We start from the raw sequence: 18,521 nt of genomic DNA on the forward strand, positions 1-18,521 counted from the left end.
GATTGCGTGCCAGATAGAGTCAGCCTGGCAGAAATGATAATAGCAGATAATGTCTCAGAGTGTCTGGCAGAAATACATCTACTGTACTACAAGCACCAAATGCCTTTTTTAGGCCTCGAACAAATGGATAATTGGGTTTTGTATAATACATTACATCCAGTGTGCTGGAAAGTCTCAACCTGAAGCAGTTTGTCAAAAGAAATCTAATATTTCCCTCTAGGTTTTCCTTAAACAATATTATAGATGTAGATTTATATGTAATTTATTACAAACTAGAGGCTTCTATCTTGGATACATTTCCTTGATCAATGCCCAAGTGAGCATTAAATCTCCAGCCAGCAGTGCACAGTGAAGCATGTAACGCTTCATCAGAAACATACTGCACATGTAAATAAGACAATGCTGTAGTTAAAGGGAACCAATCAGTACGATTGTGCTGATCTAGGATTCAGCGCCACCAGCATACGAGCAGTGTCTGCCCGGGTATCTTTATATAGTTGAATAAAGCGTTTTACTGTGGAGTGCGAGGTCAGCCAGTCATCTGGGTGGGGAGCTGTCTGTGACTAGTCACGGCTCTCTGCCTGTCAGTGTGCTCTGCGGGGATGATTAACAGACAGAAAGGTCCCCTAACGGATGTCTCTGCCTGTCACTCTTTCCCGCAGAGCACGCTGACAGGCAGAATGCCCTGACTAGTCACGGATGGCTCCCTGCCCAGATGACTAGTTGCTGCCCCTCTCCTGACCACGCACTGCACAGGAAAAGACTTTTTTCCATGATATAAAGATACTCTGGCAGCTGCTGCTGGTATGCTAGGGGAGCTGCATCCTAGATCTGTAGGATGTAGCTGGGAGCCATATCAGTACAACCACAATTGGTTCCCTTGAAGAGGCTGGCAACACAGTAGACCACAATAAGTATGTACCAGTATGCCAGGTAATGGAACCGCACAAAAACCATGGTACCTTATTCATCAACCCATAGAATATAAACTAAAGGTAAATACTTATGTAAATTGTGGTTGTATAATAATTATCACAAAAAAATCACAAAAATATATGCAGCATGCCCAAAATAGTAACAATACCATAGTTAAAGGGGTTTTCCAATTAATACTTACTTGTCCCCTATCCACATGATAGGGGGCAAGTAAGAGATTACAGGGGGTCTGATCTCCGTGCCGGCAACCTGCAGCTCTGTTCATTCTCTATGCTGACGGAAAGAGTTAGGAATGTAGTTGGCTCTCTCCAGCAGCTCCATAGAGAATAAATAGAGCCACAGGTCATGTGCCAACCCGTGGCTGTTTTTAAAACAAATGTGCTGTGGGCGATCTGGAAATATCCAGGGGTAATGGAGGCTAGACTCCCTGTAATCTCTTACCTGTCCCCTATCCTGTGGATAAAATATCTTGTCGATATTCTTTTGCTGCTAATAAAAAGAATGGCTAATAAGAAACAATTACCAGGAAACCTAGGTGTACGCACACACATCTGTTCTTCCATTACTAAGAGTTACCATCATTATACACATTTCAAATTACAGTCCACTTTTTCCATTTATAGGGCCGAGACTGTGACATCCCCATCAATGGTTGCATTCAGAACCCATGCCAGAACGGGGGAACCTGCCATACCAGTGACGCCAATAAAGATGGATTCAGGTAATTTGGCCGTGTCTGGATTGTTTGGATTTGATCATCTGCCTTATGTACACGATGTGTATGAATAGTAAAGTGCTTCGGAGAATATATTCCCATGTCAGTTATAAACTCAAATTTGCCTCATTAACGGATCATTAGTTAACAGATAGACATTAGTGAGTTCAGTAGTGCCACTTAGCGCCTTGTATCATTAGACATAGCCTCTGGTTGTCCTGGAAATAAGCCAATTGCCCTTCATAACCAGGCAGAGTGTCTCTAAAGCCCTGATTCATTATTTTTCTGACATTTCCAATCCAAGTGTCTATGTGACCTGTAGAAATGAATGTGTACTGTCTAATAGCTTTAAGCATACCTATGTGTGATAACACACAGCGGGATTTCTAGAGCTCGCATTGTAAAACATTCTCTCTTCCTTGTGGTTCATTAGTAAAATGAATTCAATTTGATTTGTTGTCTCAGACTCACATTTCTGTGTATACAGGTAAGACTGGATTTCTTGTCCCTGGTCATAACAGGTTATAGGCCATATACCCAACATATCCCATTATTATTAGGACACCAGAGTGAATAGAACAATTAGAAATATCTCTTTCCCTGTATTTCTGAATATGTAATGTGTCCAAAATGCTAACAAAAAAGAATCTAAATTCCTCTGGGTTCATGTCTAGACATTGTTAATGGGACACAGCAGAAATTTTCCTGGTTTTGGTATTAAGGTTCATTTGTATTTCTCCATTTGGCAGTATAAAGTTTTACCTGGTAATTTAAGAATATAGCAAACCTGATATTGATGCTGAAAACACATATAAAAAAAACTTCTACATTTACTCTATTTACTATATGAGTTTAGAATTTTTCATCTTTTTTACCTAGTTGAGTAGTACAGCAGGGTATTTTTTTACAACCTGACAAACAGAAGTGTGGACAGGGCCATAAATCGGTATTGTCATCAAATCCACAGGATATGCCAAACATGTCCCATAGAGGCAGGCCCCACCTCTGGAACCCACACCTATCTTTAGGGCACTATTACACAGGCCGACTATGGCCCAATTATTTTAGTAAACGAGCACCAATCTGCTAGATCGGCGCTCATTTACTTGATCTATTACCTCATAATCGGGCAGTAAGGACCGCATGGACATTGTTAGCGCCCAAACACCTGACGCCTTATCTCTCTCAGTTCCCAGTCTTCTCTCCTGTACTCTGCAGTTTCTCGGTCCTGCCAGGACTGCCATGGCCTGTGATTGGCTGAGCAACCTGTCAGCTGACAGGCCACTCTGCAGCTGCTGAGAATGGGAAGCTACAGAGCACATGAAAGAAGACCAGAAGCGGGGAATGGTAAGGCAACAGGCGTTTGGGAAATCGTCAGCCGTCGGCTGCGCATCTCTATTACACGTAGCAATGCGTGGTTGGTGCCTGACAATTTTAGGTCCAAATCTAGATCAACTATCAGCCGATGATCGTTGTCCGATTCGGGCGAGTATCGCTTTGTGTAATAGAGCCCTTAGACTGAGGGCTCCTTGCCCTCACCTGCCTGCTTGCAGCCACCAGAGCTGGTCAGGAAGCCAAAAACAGCTTAATCAGCTGTTTTACACAGTTTGTGTTACTTCCATTGAATGTAATGGGAGATGCATAGACAGGGTAGCTGCATTAGCTACACTGTTTCCATAACTCCAGTCTTGTGGTGCAAGGTTATTTATGCAATTCTCATTAGCATCAATGGGAGTAGGCAAATTGTGTAAAATAGCTGACTCAGCTCTTTTTAACATGTCTGAGGGGGTCGGGAAGCCTTTATTGTAACGAAAGCTGTGGGACTCAGAGGTGGCACCAAAGGGGGCAGAGAGAAGCAGAATAAATGAGAAAGTAATTCAATACTGGAAGTTCTTGAAATTACTTTGAAACTGCGATTAACAGACGTGCAGGACTTTATGTATGAACATGATTCATTGGGTAATTCCTCTAAAGTTAAAAAAAAAATCTTGTAGAACATTTAGAAGTTTGTGTAACACGCACAGAGCAATTGAATGAGGCTTGTAGCTGTTAATCATTCCTGGACACCAGAGAAATTCACAAGGAAATCTATGCAGACTTTTCTATTTACCAGAAAGTAAATGAGATTATTTAGCAACAACTGATAGTAACAACAGCACTAATAGAAGAAATAAATCACACGTCACACCTTCTCAACTGAGAAGCCCGAGATACTGCTTTATAAAGAAAAGCAAGCCTACCCTCTTATCTTTAAAGGGCCATAACCTCAATAGCCTTAACAAGAATGGAAGCATGAAAAAGTTATTTATTCTTTGTATGGTACAAACTAATGCTACCAACAAAGTCTGAATTCAAAGTCTAAAACCCATGATCACTGATATTCGTTTACTTCTTCCTCTCTGTGTTTCTTAAGTATGGTATCATTCCAGTACATAGGCGATGAGATGGTGGAAATAGTAATAGTACATCTTATCTGTAGACAAAAGAAAGGATATTGTTCATCATGACCGCTCCCCATTGTTTTTCAGAGTTACGTTTTGTATTAGTATGTTTCTTTATAGCGTCATTGATTTTTTAAATTCTATTCTATAGTTGTTCTTGTCCATTGGGATTTGAAGGTGATAAATGTGAGATAAATCCAGATGACTGTGAAGATAATGACTGTGAGAACAATGCTACCTGCATAGATGGAATCAACAATTATGCCTGCCTTTGTCCGCCTAACTATACAGGTATAGAAGTACTATGACTTAGTAATATTGTAATACTCAGCTTATTTACCACTTATCTATTTTATGAACTGCCTTAAACAACTAACATTACCGAATTTTTACTTAATGGCAGTTTAGTCTAGAAGGTTCCTAACATGGTAATTTAATAAAGAAGACTTAGATAATAGGCCTAATAATAGGCCAATACTTTCAAGACTCAAACGGGATGATGACGCTTAACCAGCTATATTGTCATTGTGCCCATTGATTTGAATGGGCGTAAATTGGTCATATTGTGACTATATTCAGTCCATTCCTTGGACATATACTGTGTTTGGCCTGAACTTTAAAGGATATCTCCCTATGGTGCACAGGCACTAATGATGAAGGAAGGTGGAAGGGATGGGCCAGCCGAGAGTGGACCAATACACTGGGGGCTGTAGTCCCACCCCAGTACACTGTAATGGCTAACTAGCATAATAGTTAAAATGCTAATAGCAAGAGAACTAAACTTACCTCCATCCTCATCGCCCTGAGCGATATGGGGAGATATCAGCAGGTTAAATACTTCTAACCTGCTGATAGTTAGTTTCCGAGTATTTGGATCCCATACAGGAAAGTAATAATTCAATGAATGGGTACTTCCTCTGTTAAAAGTTCTGCAAAGAAAAAATATGACAATTATCAAAACCCCTTGAGCCCAAACTAGAATATTTATCCTACATTACACATAGCTAATTTTTGTTTTGTTTTAAAGAAAGGAAACCTGGTTACCAAGTTTTACCACTAGTATGGGATGACTAGTAGGGGGAAAAGGAAAAAGCATTAAACATATTAACCAATCAATCCTCTTTATATCCAAGTCTGGTATAGTTCCCTATTTTAAAAAGATAGTGAAACAGGGACCTAAAATTAGAAATTTGTCATTTTCCCTTTACGTATTTATACATGTACTGTGAAATGCTCTGATTCAATGCATGCGCATATTATTTGCTGGGTAATCAGACTTATGAACTATATGTACTATACATCCTACATACTACTATACATACTATACATCCATTTTGTATTGTACAAATACTTTACTGATGAATAGTGCAGAAATGATGCAGGTGAGAGTCACGGAGTGCCAGGAGGCAGCAAATGTCTGCTTGGCAATTTAGAAATATGTTTTCTTGAAATGGAAATGTTGACCAGATGGTTGAAGGTCAATTTACTTTTCACATCTTTGGGCTTTATTATATATATATATATATATATATATATATATATATATATATATATATATGTAGTGAGGCTATTACAGCTAGCGTGTCTTGACACATACAACCTGCATTTGTACACTGTTACTTGGGGGCTTTGTTCACACAACGTCCGTGTTTTCTATTTAAAAAGACTCCCGTTATTGCCGCAATTTCATTGACTTCAATGCAATGCATTGAAGTCAATGGAATGACAGACGTCAAATGCACACAGTGTAAAAAATGATGGACGTTGTCTGCGCGGACGTCAAAATAATGATCATGTCAATTATTTTCGGAAGTCTTTTGCAAACAACGGACGTTATTTTTTTATTGTTCCAACTGTTTTTCTTTTTTTTTAACGTCCTTTCACCGTTTTTACTGTAACATTCAATGAACTTTTCAATTAAAGACACATCTATAGGTCAATCAGTCTACAATAATGTACCAGCAGAGAGGAAAAAACTTTGTGTTAACATAGCTGGAAACTGTTTTCAAAATGACAGAGAATACATATGTAGGCAGTTCTAACTGAGGTTGTAGAAAGAGTTTAAAGGGAACCTGTCACCCACCGTGCCGGGTCAGAGCCCGGCCGACTCCCCGCTAAAGCCCCTTATACTCACCCCATTCCCGAAGTCCCGTTCCTGGAGCCGATCCCAGGACGGAGATATCACCGTGGGAGGACCGATGCGTGCGCTGCTGAGATGAGTCCAACGCTCATAGAGAATGAATGGAGCCATCATTCTCTATGGGCATTGGACTCATCTCAGCAGTGTCGGACTCACCTCAGCAGCGTGCGCGCCAGACTTCCCACGGTGATATCTCCATCCCTCCATCCCTGAAGAAGTGGGACTTTGGGAACAAGGTAAGTATAAGGGGCTCTAGCGGGGGGGTCAGCCGGCTCTGCCCCGGCATGGGGGGGTGACAGGTCCTCTTTAATGCTTTCCTGTAGGGAGAGCAGGGAGAGCAGGACAAAGCAATGCCGAGCTGAATCGTCTCTGCATCTTCATGTCTCCCACTGAGATCACAGACGGCTGATCTGAGAGGGAACTGCTCAAAAATCAACCGGAGACAGCACTTCAAAGTGAAAAAACGTGATGCTTTTATTCACATCCTACTTCCGCAAATTTTTAGATTTTTGAGCAGTTGCATCTGGACGGAGGGGTCCTGTCTGGTGAGACGAGCACTCTATATCTACTGTTTCTATTTAGGACTTTGGCCTGTGCTGTTTCCTTGAGCTGTTATTGATCTGAGAGGGAGACAAAGAAGCTGTAAAGGTAGACTCACCAGCTTCGGAGGTCCTGGCTACCAAGGACAATAGCATCTCCTAAGGGCCATATAAGCGATAATCTGCCAAATCAGGCCCATTCGGGCAAATATATTTTTCTGTAATAAAGCCGCCAGTGAGCCGAAGAAACTATCATCAATTGATCATTGTCCTTTAACAAAATCTTCAGCTGCCGGCCTTGCACCGCTATGTTTAACTGTGATGCTTGGCCAACGGCTCATACTAGGGTAAAGAAAAAAATAAAGATTATACTTACCTGTCCAGGCTCCCCAGAGTCCTTCTGCCTTGTCCCTGTGTTCTTTGCTAACTGCAGTTGCTTCCAGCACTTCTGAACCCGTCTCTGAAGATACAGGCTGCTGAGCCATTCACTGGCCATGGCCCTGTCCTGTCTCAGCCAGTGATCAGCTGAGTGTCTTGTCACTGCAGAGGCAGGATCAATAGTCCCCAAGGTGGCTGTAGGGAGCGGGGAACACAGGAATAAGGCTTGAGGACACGGGTGAACCTGGACAGGTAAGGTAAGTACATCCCATGCAAGGGCTTCACAGACCTTGCTAATGACATCCATGCAGCCCTGCTGCATGTTTGGGCTTTGTAAGCAAGCGATTGACGCACGCTTACAGTGCGGAGTTATACCCTGTAATACAGCGCTAACTTTTTTCCAATTTCCTTGCCATTGGTTAAAATTTAATGCTGACAGGTGGCTAAAGTATAAAAACCTTTCAAGTGTCATGACCCGTACTACAAAGATAAGCACTTTAAAAAAAAATTATCTCTCCAACTCCAAACCTGTTCACTTTAGTTATATGTATGTTATTTCTACATTCTGTTTGAAGGTGAACTGTGTGATGAAGTTATTGACCAGTGTATTTCTGACCAGAACCTGTGTCAGCATGACTCTAAATGTATTTCTACTGACAAAGGATACAGGTAAGTAAAAGCTTTGAAGAGCAATCGGAGATCTAGACCTCTTTTAAGGACTGTGTGTGAAAATGTACTGTTATTTTTCCACCTACCTAATATCATGAAGAATTCTTTCCAGTATAGAGGCTTTGTAGACTTTATTAGCTTAAACTATATCGCACACTATATCTCATCCAAAAATATTATCAAAACTAGGAATATATAATAAATAACCCTCATGTTGCTGTGCTGTTTCATTGTAATCCACCAGATATTGGTCTTGGCCCTAAAGGATTTTCCAGTGATGAAATCCATTTTGAAGTGTCTTAAAAATGTTTAATAAATAGAGATGAGCGAACCTGGAGCGTGCTCGAGTCCATCCGAACCCAAACGTCCGGCATTTGATTAGCGGTGGCTGCTGAAGTTGGATAAAGCTCTAAGGTTGTCTGGAAAACATGGATACAGCCAATGACTATATCCATGTTATCCACATAGCCTGAGGGCTTTATCCAACTTCAGCAGCCATCGCTAATCAAATGCCGAACGCTCGGGTTCAGATGGACTCGAGCATGCTTGAAGTTCGCTCATCTCTATTAATAAACATTTATTGGTAAAGTTACTACCTTTCTGTGGGTTTTCATGCTTTCCCTTTGCTTTTATGCAAACTGTCTTGATTGCCTTATTTCCTGTCTAGTGTACATCCTTTAACAGACTTCATGTTCCTGCTGTACACTCTAGTTTAGAATTCAGCCACATTTATTGTTCTTCTACTATGCCCTCTTGACTATAAGCCTGACCACTACAGCCACAGGAGCGTCTTATGTACTGAGAGGGAGTTAGAGTTGGTTGAATTTACAGCTAGACTTTACAGTAGGAAAAGGCTGTCTGTTACAAGGTGTGCATTAGACAGGAAGTGGGGCAGTTAAGACAACCGTAGAAAGTAGCAGAAGGAAAGCATGAAAGACCACAGAAAGGTAGTAAAATAACTGTAATTCACCAATGTTCATTTATTGAACTGTTGAAAATTGGTTTCATAATTAGAAAAACCCTTTAAAGAGGCACTGTCACATCTTTTGATATGTCAGAGAGCCATAGGATGAAGGTCCAACAGCACCAGTAAATAGTCCAATGCACCTTTCAAGATAAAAGGTGGATACATGCCAGAGGGCCTCCAATCCTGATTAGGGACCACGAGATATAACAATGAAGTAATCCAACAGCATCCAGTAATATAAATCTTCAGTGAAGTTTATTTATCAAGCAACATACAGGAAAGCAACATTCTCAAGTAGAAAGACTCGACATAGACCCTGCTGGGTTTGAAACATTGCTTTTGTGTATGTTGCTTGATAGGTACACTTTACAGAGGATTTACACTTCTAAAAGCTGATGGATTACTTCATTGAGAGAGACATGTCAGTAGTTTTGATCAGTTTAGGTCTGAGTGTTCAGAGCCTGGCCAATCATGACAACGAGCCGTCTGTGCTCAGCGCGGTTCTCTCCCAGCTCCGTGTCACGTGATAAGATGGCCTCATAATGAAAGTCTTTAGAGCAGTTTTTTATTGTGTTTACGATGATGGAAGTATATACAGTTAGCCCTAACACTTGCAGGTTCTTTTTTTTTATTCAATATTAGCCACAGCAGCGTGAAACCTGTATAGTGTGAACAATGGTATTGGAGTGCTGACTGTTTTTTGTTTTTTTAATGTTTCTCTGAAATGTCAAAAGTTTTTTCTAAAGACAGTGCCACTTTGCCAGCTGCGGGGTATCCTGGTCAAAGAGTGCATTGTAATGTGCACATGGGATGTTTTTAGAAATTACCGCTGACACAAGTAACCAATGTTTTCCAAAGCCACATAGGAGGTCATCATACTGTACCTAATGTAATATATATATTCCTTAAAAAGCTAATGTACAAAAACTGTCTGAATAAAAATACTTATTTCCACTTAAATCATCTTAAACAAATTATATTATAGATGTGTATTCTCTTATATAAAAAGCCTCACTGACATCTGTGGGTTTTGGCTGCAGCAGACTAATCGGCTTTCACCTCATTTAGCATTATTTGCTACCTGTAACTCAAGTGCTCTTCAGAGAATACTCACTTCTGCCAAATGGTGCGTTCCAGAGTGTGCCACCAAACTCTTATTAGTTCAGCATGATGTGTAATTCTCCCATGAAGCGGATAGAAACATTGTGCTGCTTTTCTAAAAAATGTATAAAGTCTGGTGATTTATAGAACAAAAATACATAGTACTAATATAGAGCCATTCGGCAAATATGGTGCTACTTTACATAGATCATGTTAACTGTAATCATACCGGCTGATAGATGAACCCAGTCAGCGACCTAATATGAGTCAAGGAGATAGCTATGCAGTTATAGAAAAGACTATCATGTGTGAGGGTTATCACTTAGAAAACATTAAAGGGAATCTGTCACTAGGTTTATGCCGCCTTAAATGAGGGCAGCATAACCTAGTGACAGCAATGCTGAACAGATTGGTGTATTACTTACACCATTTTATTAGCCATTCTCCTAATAGGCAGGAGAATTGGATTCTTGCCACCCCCACTCCCCGCCCTCCAGCTGCTGATTGAGGGGTGACTGCCTATACACAGCATGGATAGATAACTGGCAATCAGTTGCTGGTGGGCGGAGTTTTCTGCTTCTCACCAATATTAAGAACTACTGGGTTCATGCACATAATGGAGAGGACGACTTACTGTCCATGTTATTCAAGAGGATATGTCTGGATCAGCTGCACAGAACAATGTAAGTGATATATCATTCTGTTCAGCTTCTCTGTCTCTCGTTTATGCTACCTTGAGATAGGACAGCCTGAACCTGCTGACAGAGTCTGTTTTAGGAACTGTAATAAGACTGTTTCAGTCTTATTAGGCTAATTTAAAGTCTGAAATAAAATTGTATATTCAGAGCTGAGCTGGTGAGTGTAGAAGCCCTGGTGATTAGGAGAAGCTAGCCCATGCTCGCCATTTAATGGCAATTTTTTTTCCATTTCCACAAACCATCATCTATAAGGCATGCATGAACAATCATTTGCAGTGGCCAATGGCAGACTTCCCTCTGTCCAAAATATGATCTGCTGTGCTGGATTTATTTTTTGGCTGTAGCTGAATAAGCCAGTGTTTAGCATGATTAACTGCACTGACACATCCAAACCCATCTCTGAAGTGGCACAGGCTGCTCAGCCAATCACTGGCCACAACACTGTCCTGTCTCAGCCTGTGATCTGACTGATTATGCCCAACTCTGCGCATGCTCACTGTCCGATTTTCTTTGAAAAACCAACAGTGATCTGCAGGTTTAGTCTGGAATGGTTTTGTCCTGATCATTGAGATTTATTTGTCTGAACAATCCGCAGAGACTTTCTTTGCTAATCAGAGTCTTGGGTGTATAACCAGCCTTAGCTGAACAAACAGGAATCACAGCTAGATTTCGTTATACATCAGACCTACTTTAGAGATAAAGAAATATCACAATTATTTGGTTCTTTGGCTTCATTGCTGTTTTCACCTATTTACTGTAGTGTAGTGAATGTTTTCTGACGTATTTAATGTTTTATTCTTATATTTTCAGGTGCGAATGTTCCCCTGGCTTTGTAGGGCAGTATTGTGATATAAATGAAGATGACTGCATTAACCATAAATGCCAGCATGGAGCTCAGTGTGTGGATGATGTTGGAGGATACACCTGTGTGTGCCCACAAGGCTTCAGGTAATAATACTACACAGATATACAGCAGACATGTGACCAGTGTCGGACTGGAGTGCCTTGGCCCACCAGGGGAAATCATTCTTGGGGCCCACCCTTCTGCCACCGCACTTATCTATGGTAACATTAATAAGGGTCCATTAACACGGCGTGATATGGGGCAGCATAGGGCTGCAAATGATTGCTAATCAGCAGGGCAGGTGATGTGCAGCCGACAGCAATGATCTTAGCCGCACAAAAGATCAAATCAGTCGACTATGGGATATTTGCTTGCATGTCAGCAGATCTCTGGCACTTTTACATGGGCCGATCATCGGCTGAATAGACTTCCTAGGAGCGCTTGTTACCAATTATTGGCCGGTGTAATTCGGCTATAAGACAATTTTTTTGTATGATAACGCTGTATACTTAGATACAAGTCATACAGCTACCAATAACACCAGTATACAAAGAGCAAATATCCCCACACATATTACCGCTATATAGTAACTGACCAAATCCTGTCTATCAAGACCGATATTACCAATAAACCAGTATACAGGAGGGAAATAGTATCACCATACATATTACCGCTATACTGTTACTGACCAAATCCTGTATACTGAGACCAATATTACCAGTATACAAGGGGGAAATATTACCGCAACACCACAACCATTGCTACCATATTGTTACTGACCAAATCTGGTATACTAAGACCAATGAACACCGCACCAGATTACAAGTAACAAATAATACCCCCACATACTGACTAACACCACCAAATACTGACTAACACCACCGCTGCTACTGAATAAAATCCTCTGAACAAAAGATCAATATCCCCTCATACAGTCATATAGAGGTGGCCCCAGCTCTACACTATATACGTTACAGTGCACATAGATTTAGTGACTCACAGGGGGCGTCTTCTCTGATCGGAGTTCTTCCCTTTTCATCTTCTTCTCCATCTGTCCAGGGCCCTTATGAGAACTTCTCCGAGCCACGAATCCACAGAATCTGCCAGAGAAATATATTAGGCTCCTCACTCTGTCACCATCCTCATCTCTCTACACACTGCACATCTGTACTGGCCCCTTTACACCTTCTCTCAGTGATTAGCCCTGACTATTTGTAGCGTGTGTATGTGTGTGTGTGTATATATATATATATATATATATATATATATATATATATAGTGTACACACCTTGTAGATGGCCCCTTGTTCAGTTCTCCATATAGATGGCCCTGTGTGCCTCTACTATAGTAGAGATCCCCCTCTGTGTAATCCCATTACAGTAGATGACAACCTCTGTGCATTCCCTATATCAGGGGTAGGGAACTTCTCCAGCTGTTGCAAAACTACAACTCCCATCATGCCTGGACAGCCACAGCTAAAGCTGTAGTTTTGCAACAGCTGGAGAGCCAAGGTTCCCTATTCCTGCCCTATAGTATATAGCCCCCTCTGTGTAGTCCACTAAAGTAGATGCCCCTCTCTGTGCATGCCCTATTGTATACACACCGCACCCAGTATAGTTACCCTTATACATTGTTGTCCCCCTCTGTGTAGTGCCCTTTATAGATGACCCCTCTGTGTAGTCCACTAAAGTAGATGCCCCCTATAGCCTATTGTATACACACCACACCCAGTATAGTTAACCTTATAGATGCCCCCCATTGTTGTCCCCCTCTGTGTAGTGCCCTTTATAGATGCCTCCTCAGTGTTGTCCTCCTTATAAATTGCCCCCAACCAGTGTCCCTTATAGATGGCTCCCTGTGTTATCCCCCTTATAAATGGCCCGCTTGTGTTATCCATCCCCCCATATAGATAGCCCCCTTATGTTGGCCATCCCTACCCCCCATATAGCTCCTTATGTTGTCTATTCCCCCGTATAGCCCCCTTAGGTTGTCCTTGCCCCATATAGCCCCTTATGTTTTCCTTCCCCTGTATATAGCCCCTTATGTTGTCCTTCCCCTGTATATAGCCCCCCTTATGTTGTCCTTTCCTGTATACAGCCCCCCTTATATTGTCCTTTCCTGTATATAGCCCCTTATGTTTTCCTTCCCCTGTATATAGCCCCCTTATGTTGTCCTTCCCCTGTATATACCCCCCTTATGTTGTCCTCCCCCTGTATACAGACCCCCTTCTGTTGTCCTCCCCCTGTATACAGCCCCCCCCTTATGTTGTCCTCCCCCTGTATACAGACCCCCTTATGTTGTCCTCCCCCTGTATATAGCCCCCCTTATGTTGTCCTCCCCCTGTATATAGCCCCCCTTCTGTTGTCCTCCCCCTGTATACAGACCCCCTTCTGTTGTCCTCCCCCTGTATATAGCCCCCCTTATGTTGTCCTCCCCCTGTATACAGCCCCCCCTAATGTTGTCCTCCCCCTGTATATAGCCCCCCTTATGTTGTCCTCCCCTGTATACAGCCCCCCTTATGTTGTCCTCCCCCTGTATATAGCCCCCCTTATGTTGTCCTCCTCCCCCTGTATACAGCCCCCCTTATGTTTTCCTTCCCTGTATATACCCCCTTATGTTGTCCTCCCCTGTATACAGCCCCCCTTATGTTGTCCTCCCCCAGTATATAGCCCCCCTTATGTTGTCCTCCCCCTGTATATAGCCCCCCTATGTTGTCCTCCACCTGTATACAGCCCCCCTTATGTTGTCCTCCCCTGTATACAGCCCCCCTTATGTTGTCCTCCACCCTGTATACAGCCCCCCTTATGTTGTCCTCCCCTGTATACAGCCCCCCTTATGTTGTCCTCCCCTGTATACAGCCCCCCTTATGTTGTCCTCCCCTGTATACAGCCCCTTATGTTGTCCTCCACCCTGTATACAGCCCCCCTTATGTTGTTCTCCCCCTGTATACAGCCCCCTTATGTTGTCCTCCCCTGTATACAGCCCCTTATGTTGTCCTCCACCCTGTATACAGCCCCCCTAATGTTGTCCTCCCCCTGTATATAGCCCCCCTATGTTGTCCTCCCCCTGTATACAGCCCCCCTTATGTTGTCCTCCCCTGTATACAGCCCCTTATGTTGTCCTCCACCCTGTATACAGCCCCCCTTATGTTGTCCTCCCCTGTATACAGCCCCCCTTATGTTGTCCTCCCCCTGTATACAGCCCCCCTTATGTTGTCCTCCCCTGTATACAGCCCCTTATGTTGTCCTCCACCCTGTATACAGCCCCCCTTATGTTGTCCTCCCCTGTATATAGCCCCCCTTATGTTGTCCTCCCCCTGTATACAGCCCCCCTTATGTTGTCCTCCCCTGTATACAGCCCCTTATGTTGTCCTCCACCCTGTATACAGCCCCCCTTATGTTGTCCTCACCTGTATACAGCCCCCCTTATGTTGTCCTCCCCCTGTATACAGCCCACCTTATGTTGTCCTCCCCCTGTATACAGCCCACCTTATGTTGTCCCCCCCTGTATAAAGCCCCCCTTATGTTGTCCCCCCTGTATAAAGCCCCCCTTATGTTGTCCCCCCCTGTATAAAGCCCCCTTATGTTGTCCTCCCCTGTATATAGCCCCCCTTATGTTGTCCCCCCCTGTATAAAGCCCCCCTTATGTTGTCCTCCCCTGTATATAGCCCCCCTTCTGTTGTCCCCCCCCCCTGTATATAGCCCCCCTTCTGTTGTCCTCCCCCTGTATATACCCCCTTATGTTGTCCTCCCCCTGTATATAGCCCCCCTTATGTTGTCCTCCCCTGTATATAGCCCCCCTTCTGTTGTCCTCCCCCTGTATATAGCCCCTTATGTTGTCCTCCCTGTATACAGCCCCCCTTATGTTGTCCTCCCCTGTATATAGCCCCCCTTATGTTGTCCTCCCCCTGTATATACCCCCCCTATGTTGTCCTCCCCCTGTATACAGCCCCCCCCCCTTATCTTACCCCCTCTGATAAAAAAAACAAAACACAAGACTACTCACCTAACCACACGCTCCCCCGTCGGACGCCGGCCTCCTCTTCTCTCTTCTCCTGACAGGTGAGCAGCTCCGTTGCGAAGTGCCGCCAGCGCCATCACTGACCTCAGTGTGCGCCGCGGTGGCTGGGACTTCCGGTATTCGCTCCATGACCCGGAAGTCCTAGCCGCCGCGGCGCACACTGAGGTCAGTGATGGCGCTGGCGGCACTTCGCAACGAAGCTTGCGACACTCTTGTGATCGCAAGCAAATCTCTGTTTGCGGTCACAAGAGTGATTGACAGGGCGGGAAGCCTACGGCTTCCCGCTTTGTCAATCAGAACACTTCCTTACATTTAACTGGAAGCGATTGTTGCGATCGCTTCCAGTTAAAAAGGGAGGCGCGGCCCCCGGGGGGGCCCACTCCAGCTCGGGGCCCACCGGGGGTTTCCCCGGCCCCCCGGTGGCCCAGTCCGAGCCTGCATGTGACTCATCCTCATCAAACAAATGTAGACTTGTCCCATATAAATATACTGCATATACTGCATCTATAGTGAGACCCAGTGCAATTGGTACTTGAAATAACTTTTAAGCTACATTTGCCTGAAGGATCTATTTAATTATTTAACACTTTTCTTACCTCTCTGTGTCCAACTGATAATACAGGATGCTTCCAACTTTTGCCATTTAAGTTTAGAATTTTGCAACCACATTTGCAGTTGAAAATTGATACACAAGTGTCAATAAAACATAAGGGTTTTTTATTCGGCCGTTGTTGCCGATTAAAGCAACGGCTATTCTTGTCTTTTAAAAAAGGACATCATTGAATTCCACTGAAACAACAGACGTTCACACAAATAATTTACCTGTCAATTATTTCTGGCCGTTTTCAAACATCGTCCAAAAAGAATTGACAGTTTACACAGCGTGTGGCTGTCTTGCGGCTGTAGTGTGCCCATAGGGCGTATGGATTATAATGATTTTAAAATAATGTTCATCCAGCTGATAATGCAGTATCAGACGGATGACCATGTTGACACTGCAAACAACGTCTGTGTCAAACAATGGCCGTTGTTTCGCATTGCCTAAACATAGCTTTATTGTACATTTACCAGCAAAAATCCTAACCTATCAATCGCTTGTTTCATGTTTTAATTTTTTTCTTTTTTATTAACTTAGCATTATTGTTATATGAGTTACTGTGAGCATGATTTCATTGTATTAGTAATAGTTTACTATTATATTAGTTACAGTCATGGCCACATACACTGTTCTTACTTGGGTTCATAGGTGGTTTGTTTTTTGGGTTAACTGTGCTTTTGACTTTAAAAAAGTTTTTTTGATACATTTAAATATCATGTTGTGAATTATTGTGGGTTACCTTTGGGATATTGTAGGTTGATATTTTGTAAATTGGATTGCTGGCTGGTGCTACAGGGATGACGACTGATTCTTATTGCAGGTTTATATCTTTTCCAAATGTTTTAGAGCACCTACTGTGAATTGCATACTGTGAGCTGCTGAGCATCTCGGGAGTCCTGCTATTTTATCCCCACATTCTAGGACTATTTGTTGCTCCTTTGAGTGATTTTCTCTGTGGGAGATGGTTTGATTATTAAACTTGAAATCAATAGAAAAATTCTGAAGTTGATACTAAAGATGTGACAAAAATCACTGCAATGACTTTATATTACAGTTACAGTCTAATAATATGGTCATAATTTGCCAAATTATGATACAAGATGAAAAGTAGAATATGATGTGATTTGTGAATATGTGGCACATGGTAGACTATATAATAAGGAATTTAAAAAGTTGTAAAGACCCCTGTAGAGAACTGAATAAATGACACCTACGATGACTCCTCAACCAGAACAAAGCTGAGACTCTGAAGCTCAAGTCAGATGAATATTTAGTCTGATTGATGTGGGTCGCCAAAGTTGGCCCTATAGCCGAAATTGAATATGGGAAATAGGATGAGTGTAACCAGTAATGCGGCCAGTGACTTCTATTTACTATAGGGTAAACCTATTAATAAATAATTTACCAAGCCTTGAAGGAATTGCTTACAGATGTCACTAGCAGACTAAATGGCTGGAGCTGGGTGGTCACTAAGATGGTGGTACTATTAAAAGTACCACAAAAGATAATTCTTCTAATGTCTGAGTGGACAGACAGTGTTCTGTTATATCATTACAGAATTCCAGACTTGGACTTGGACAAACTTGCTTACAACATACAGTAATTTTTAATGTATAGTAATATTGTATTTTTTGTGAATCCGGTGTTACTGACATTTATTCTTATGGCAAGGAACTGCATCGCTGGCATTTATACATAAAACAAGGGACTAAGACTTGTTCAGTATTGAGAACTGTATGGGCCCAGCTTTCATTCTAACTTATATCATGTTTGATTGTCATGTGAGAAGAGTCAATTGCAGGGATCCCTATTAATGTCTAATGTGTTTAATTGGAATATCTTCTACATTGTAAAATGGTATTAAAATATTAAATATTTTATTTTTTTTATATAGTGGCCTCTTCTGTGAAATTTCCCCTCCCATGGTTCTACTCCAGACAAGCCCTTGTGATGATTATGAATGTCAGAATGGAGCCCAGTGCATTGTGGTAGAGCAGGAACCAGTCTGTCGCTGCCTAGCTGGTTTTGCAGGTCAAAGATGTGAAAAGCTCATTACTGTCAACTTTGTTGGCAAGGACTCCTATGTAGAACTGACTGGTTCCAAAATACGCCCTCAAGCAAACATATCTCTGCAGGTAAGTGACAGATTTATATGGATATTGAGACAAATGTATTTTAACATAGTATTAACTGGATCTGGAATGTTTTAACAGACTTTTACAGAATAAGGTCATGTTCACACACATTTTTTTGGGTTGCAGAAAACAGTATTATAGGTGATTTTAAGAAACTCTATAATAGGTTTTATTAGGCAAAAAAGCCTCTTTCTGTACTCAAAAAGCAATCTCCCAACCTCCTCCCCTCACTTCTTATCTGTGCATTATCAGGATAAGCCTTCTTCACTACAGAGAAGTAAAGTGAAGACGTGTTCTGATATCTCCACTATATCCCTATGGAGGGGGGAGGGGCCGAGGG

At 42.4% G+C, this 18,521-nt stretch overlaps 1 protein-coding gene across 1 annotated transcript in view; it reads left to right on the forward strand.

Annotated features, from left to right (window-relative positions):
- Window positions 1-18,521, forward strand: part of SLIT3 (slit guidance ligand 3) — a 413,110-nt gene that overhangs the window by 374,911 nt on the left and 19,678 nt on the right. The window contains exons 27-31 of the mRNA XM_069970656.1: window positions 1,560-1,657; window positions 4,244-4,383; window positions 7,725-7,818; window positions 11,395-11,532; window positions 17,941-18,181. Coding sequence (XP_069826757.1) covers window positions 1,560-1,657; window positions 4,244-4,383; window positions 7,725-7,818; window positions 11,395-11,532; window positions 17,941-18,181 — 711 coding nt within the window. The remainder of the gene's footprint in view (window positions 1-1,559; window positions 1,658-4,243; window positions 4,384-7,724; window positions 7,819-11,394; window positions 11,533-17,940; window positions 18,182-18,521) is intronic.

This window comes from Dendropsophus ebraccatus, chromosome 1 (assembly GCF_027789765.1).
Source record: "Dendropsophus ebraccatus isolate aDenEbr1 chromosome 1, aDenEbr1.pat, whole genome shotgun sequence".
Lineage (NCBI taxonomy): Eukaryota > Metazoa > Chordata > Amphibia > Anura > Hylidae > Dendropsophus > Dendropsophus ebraccatus.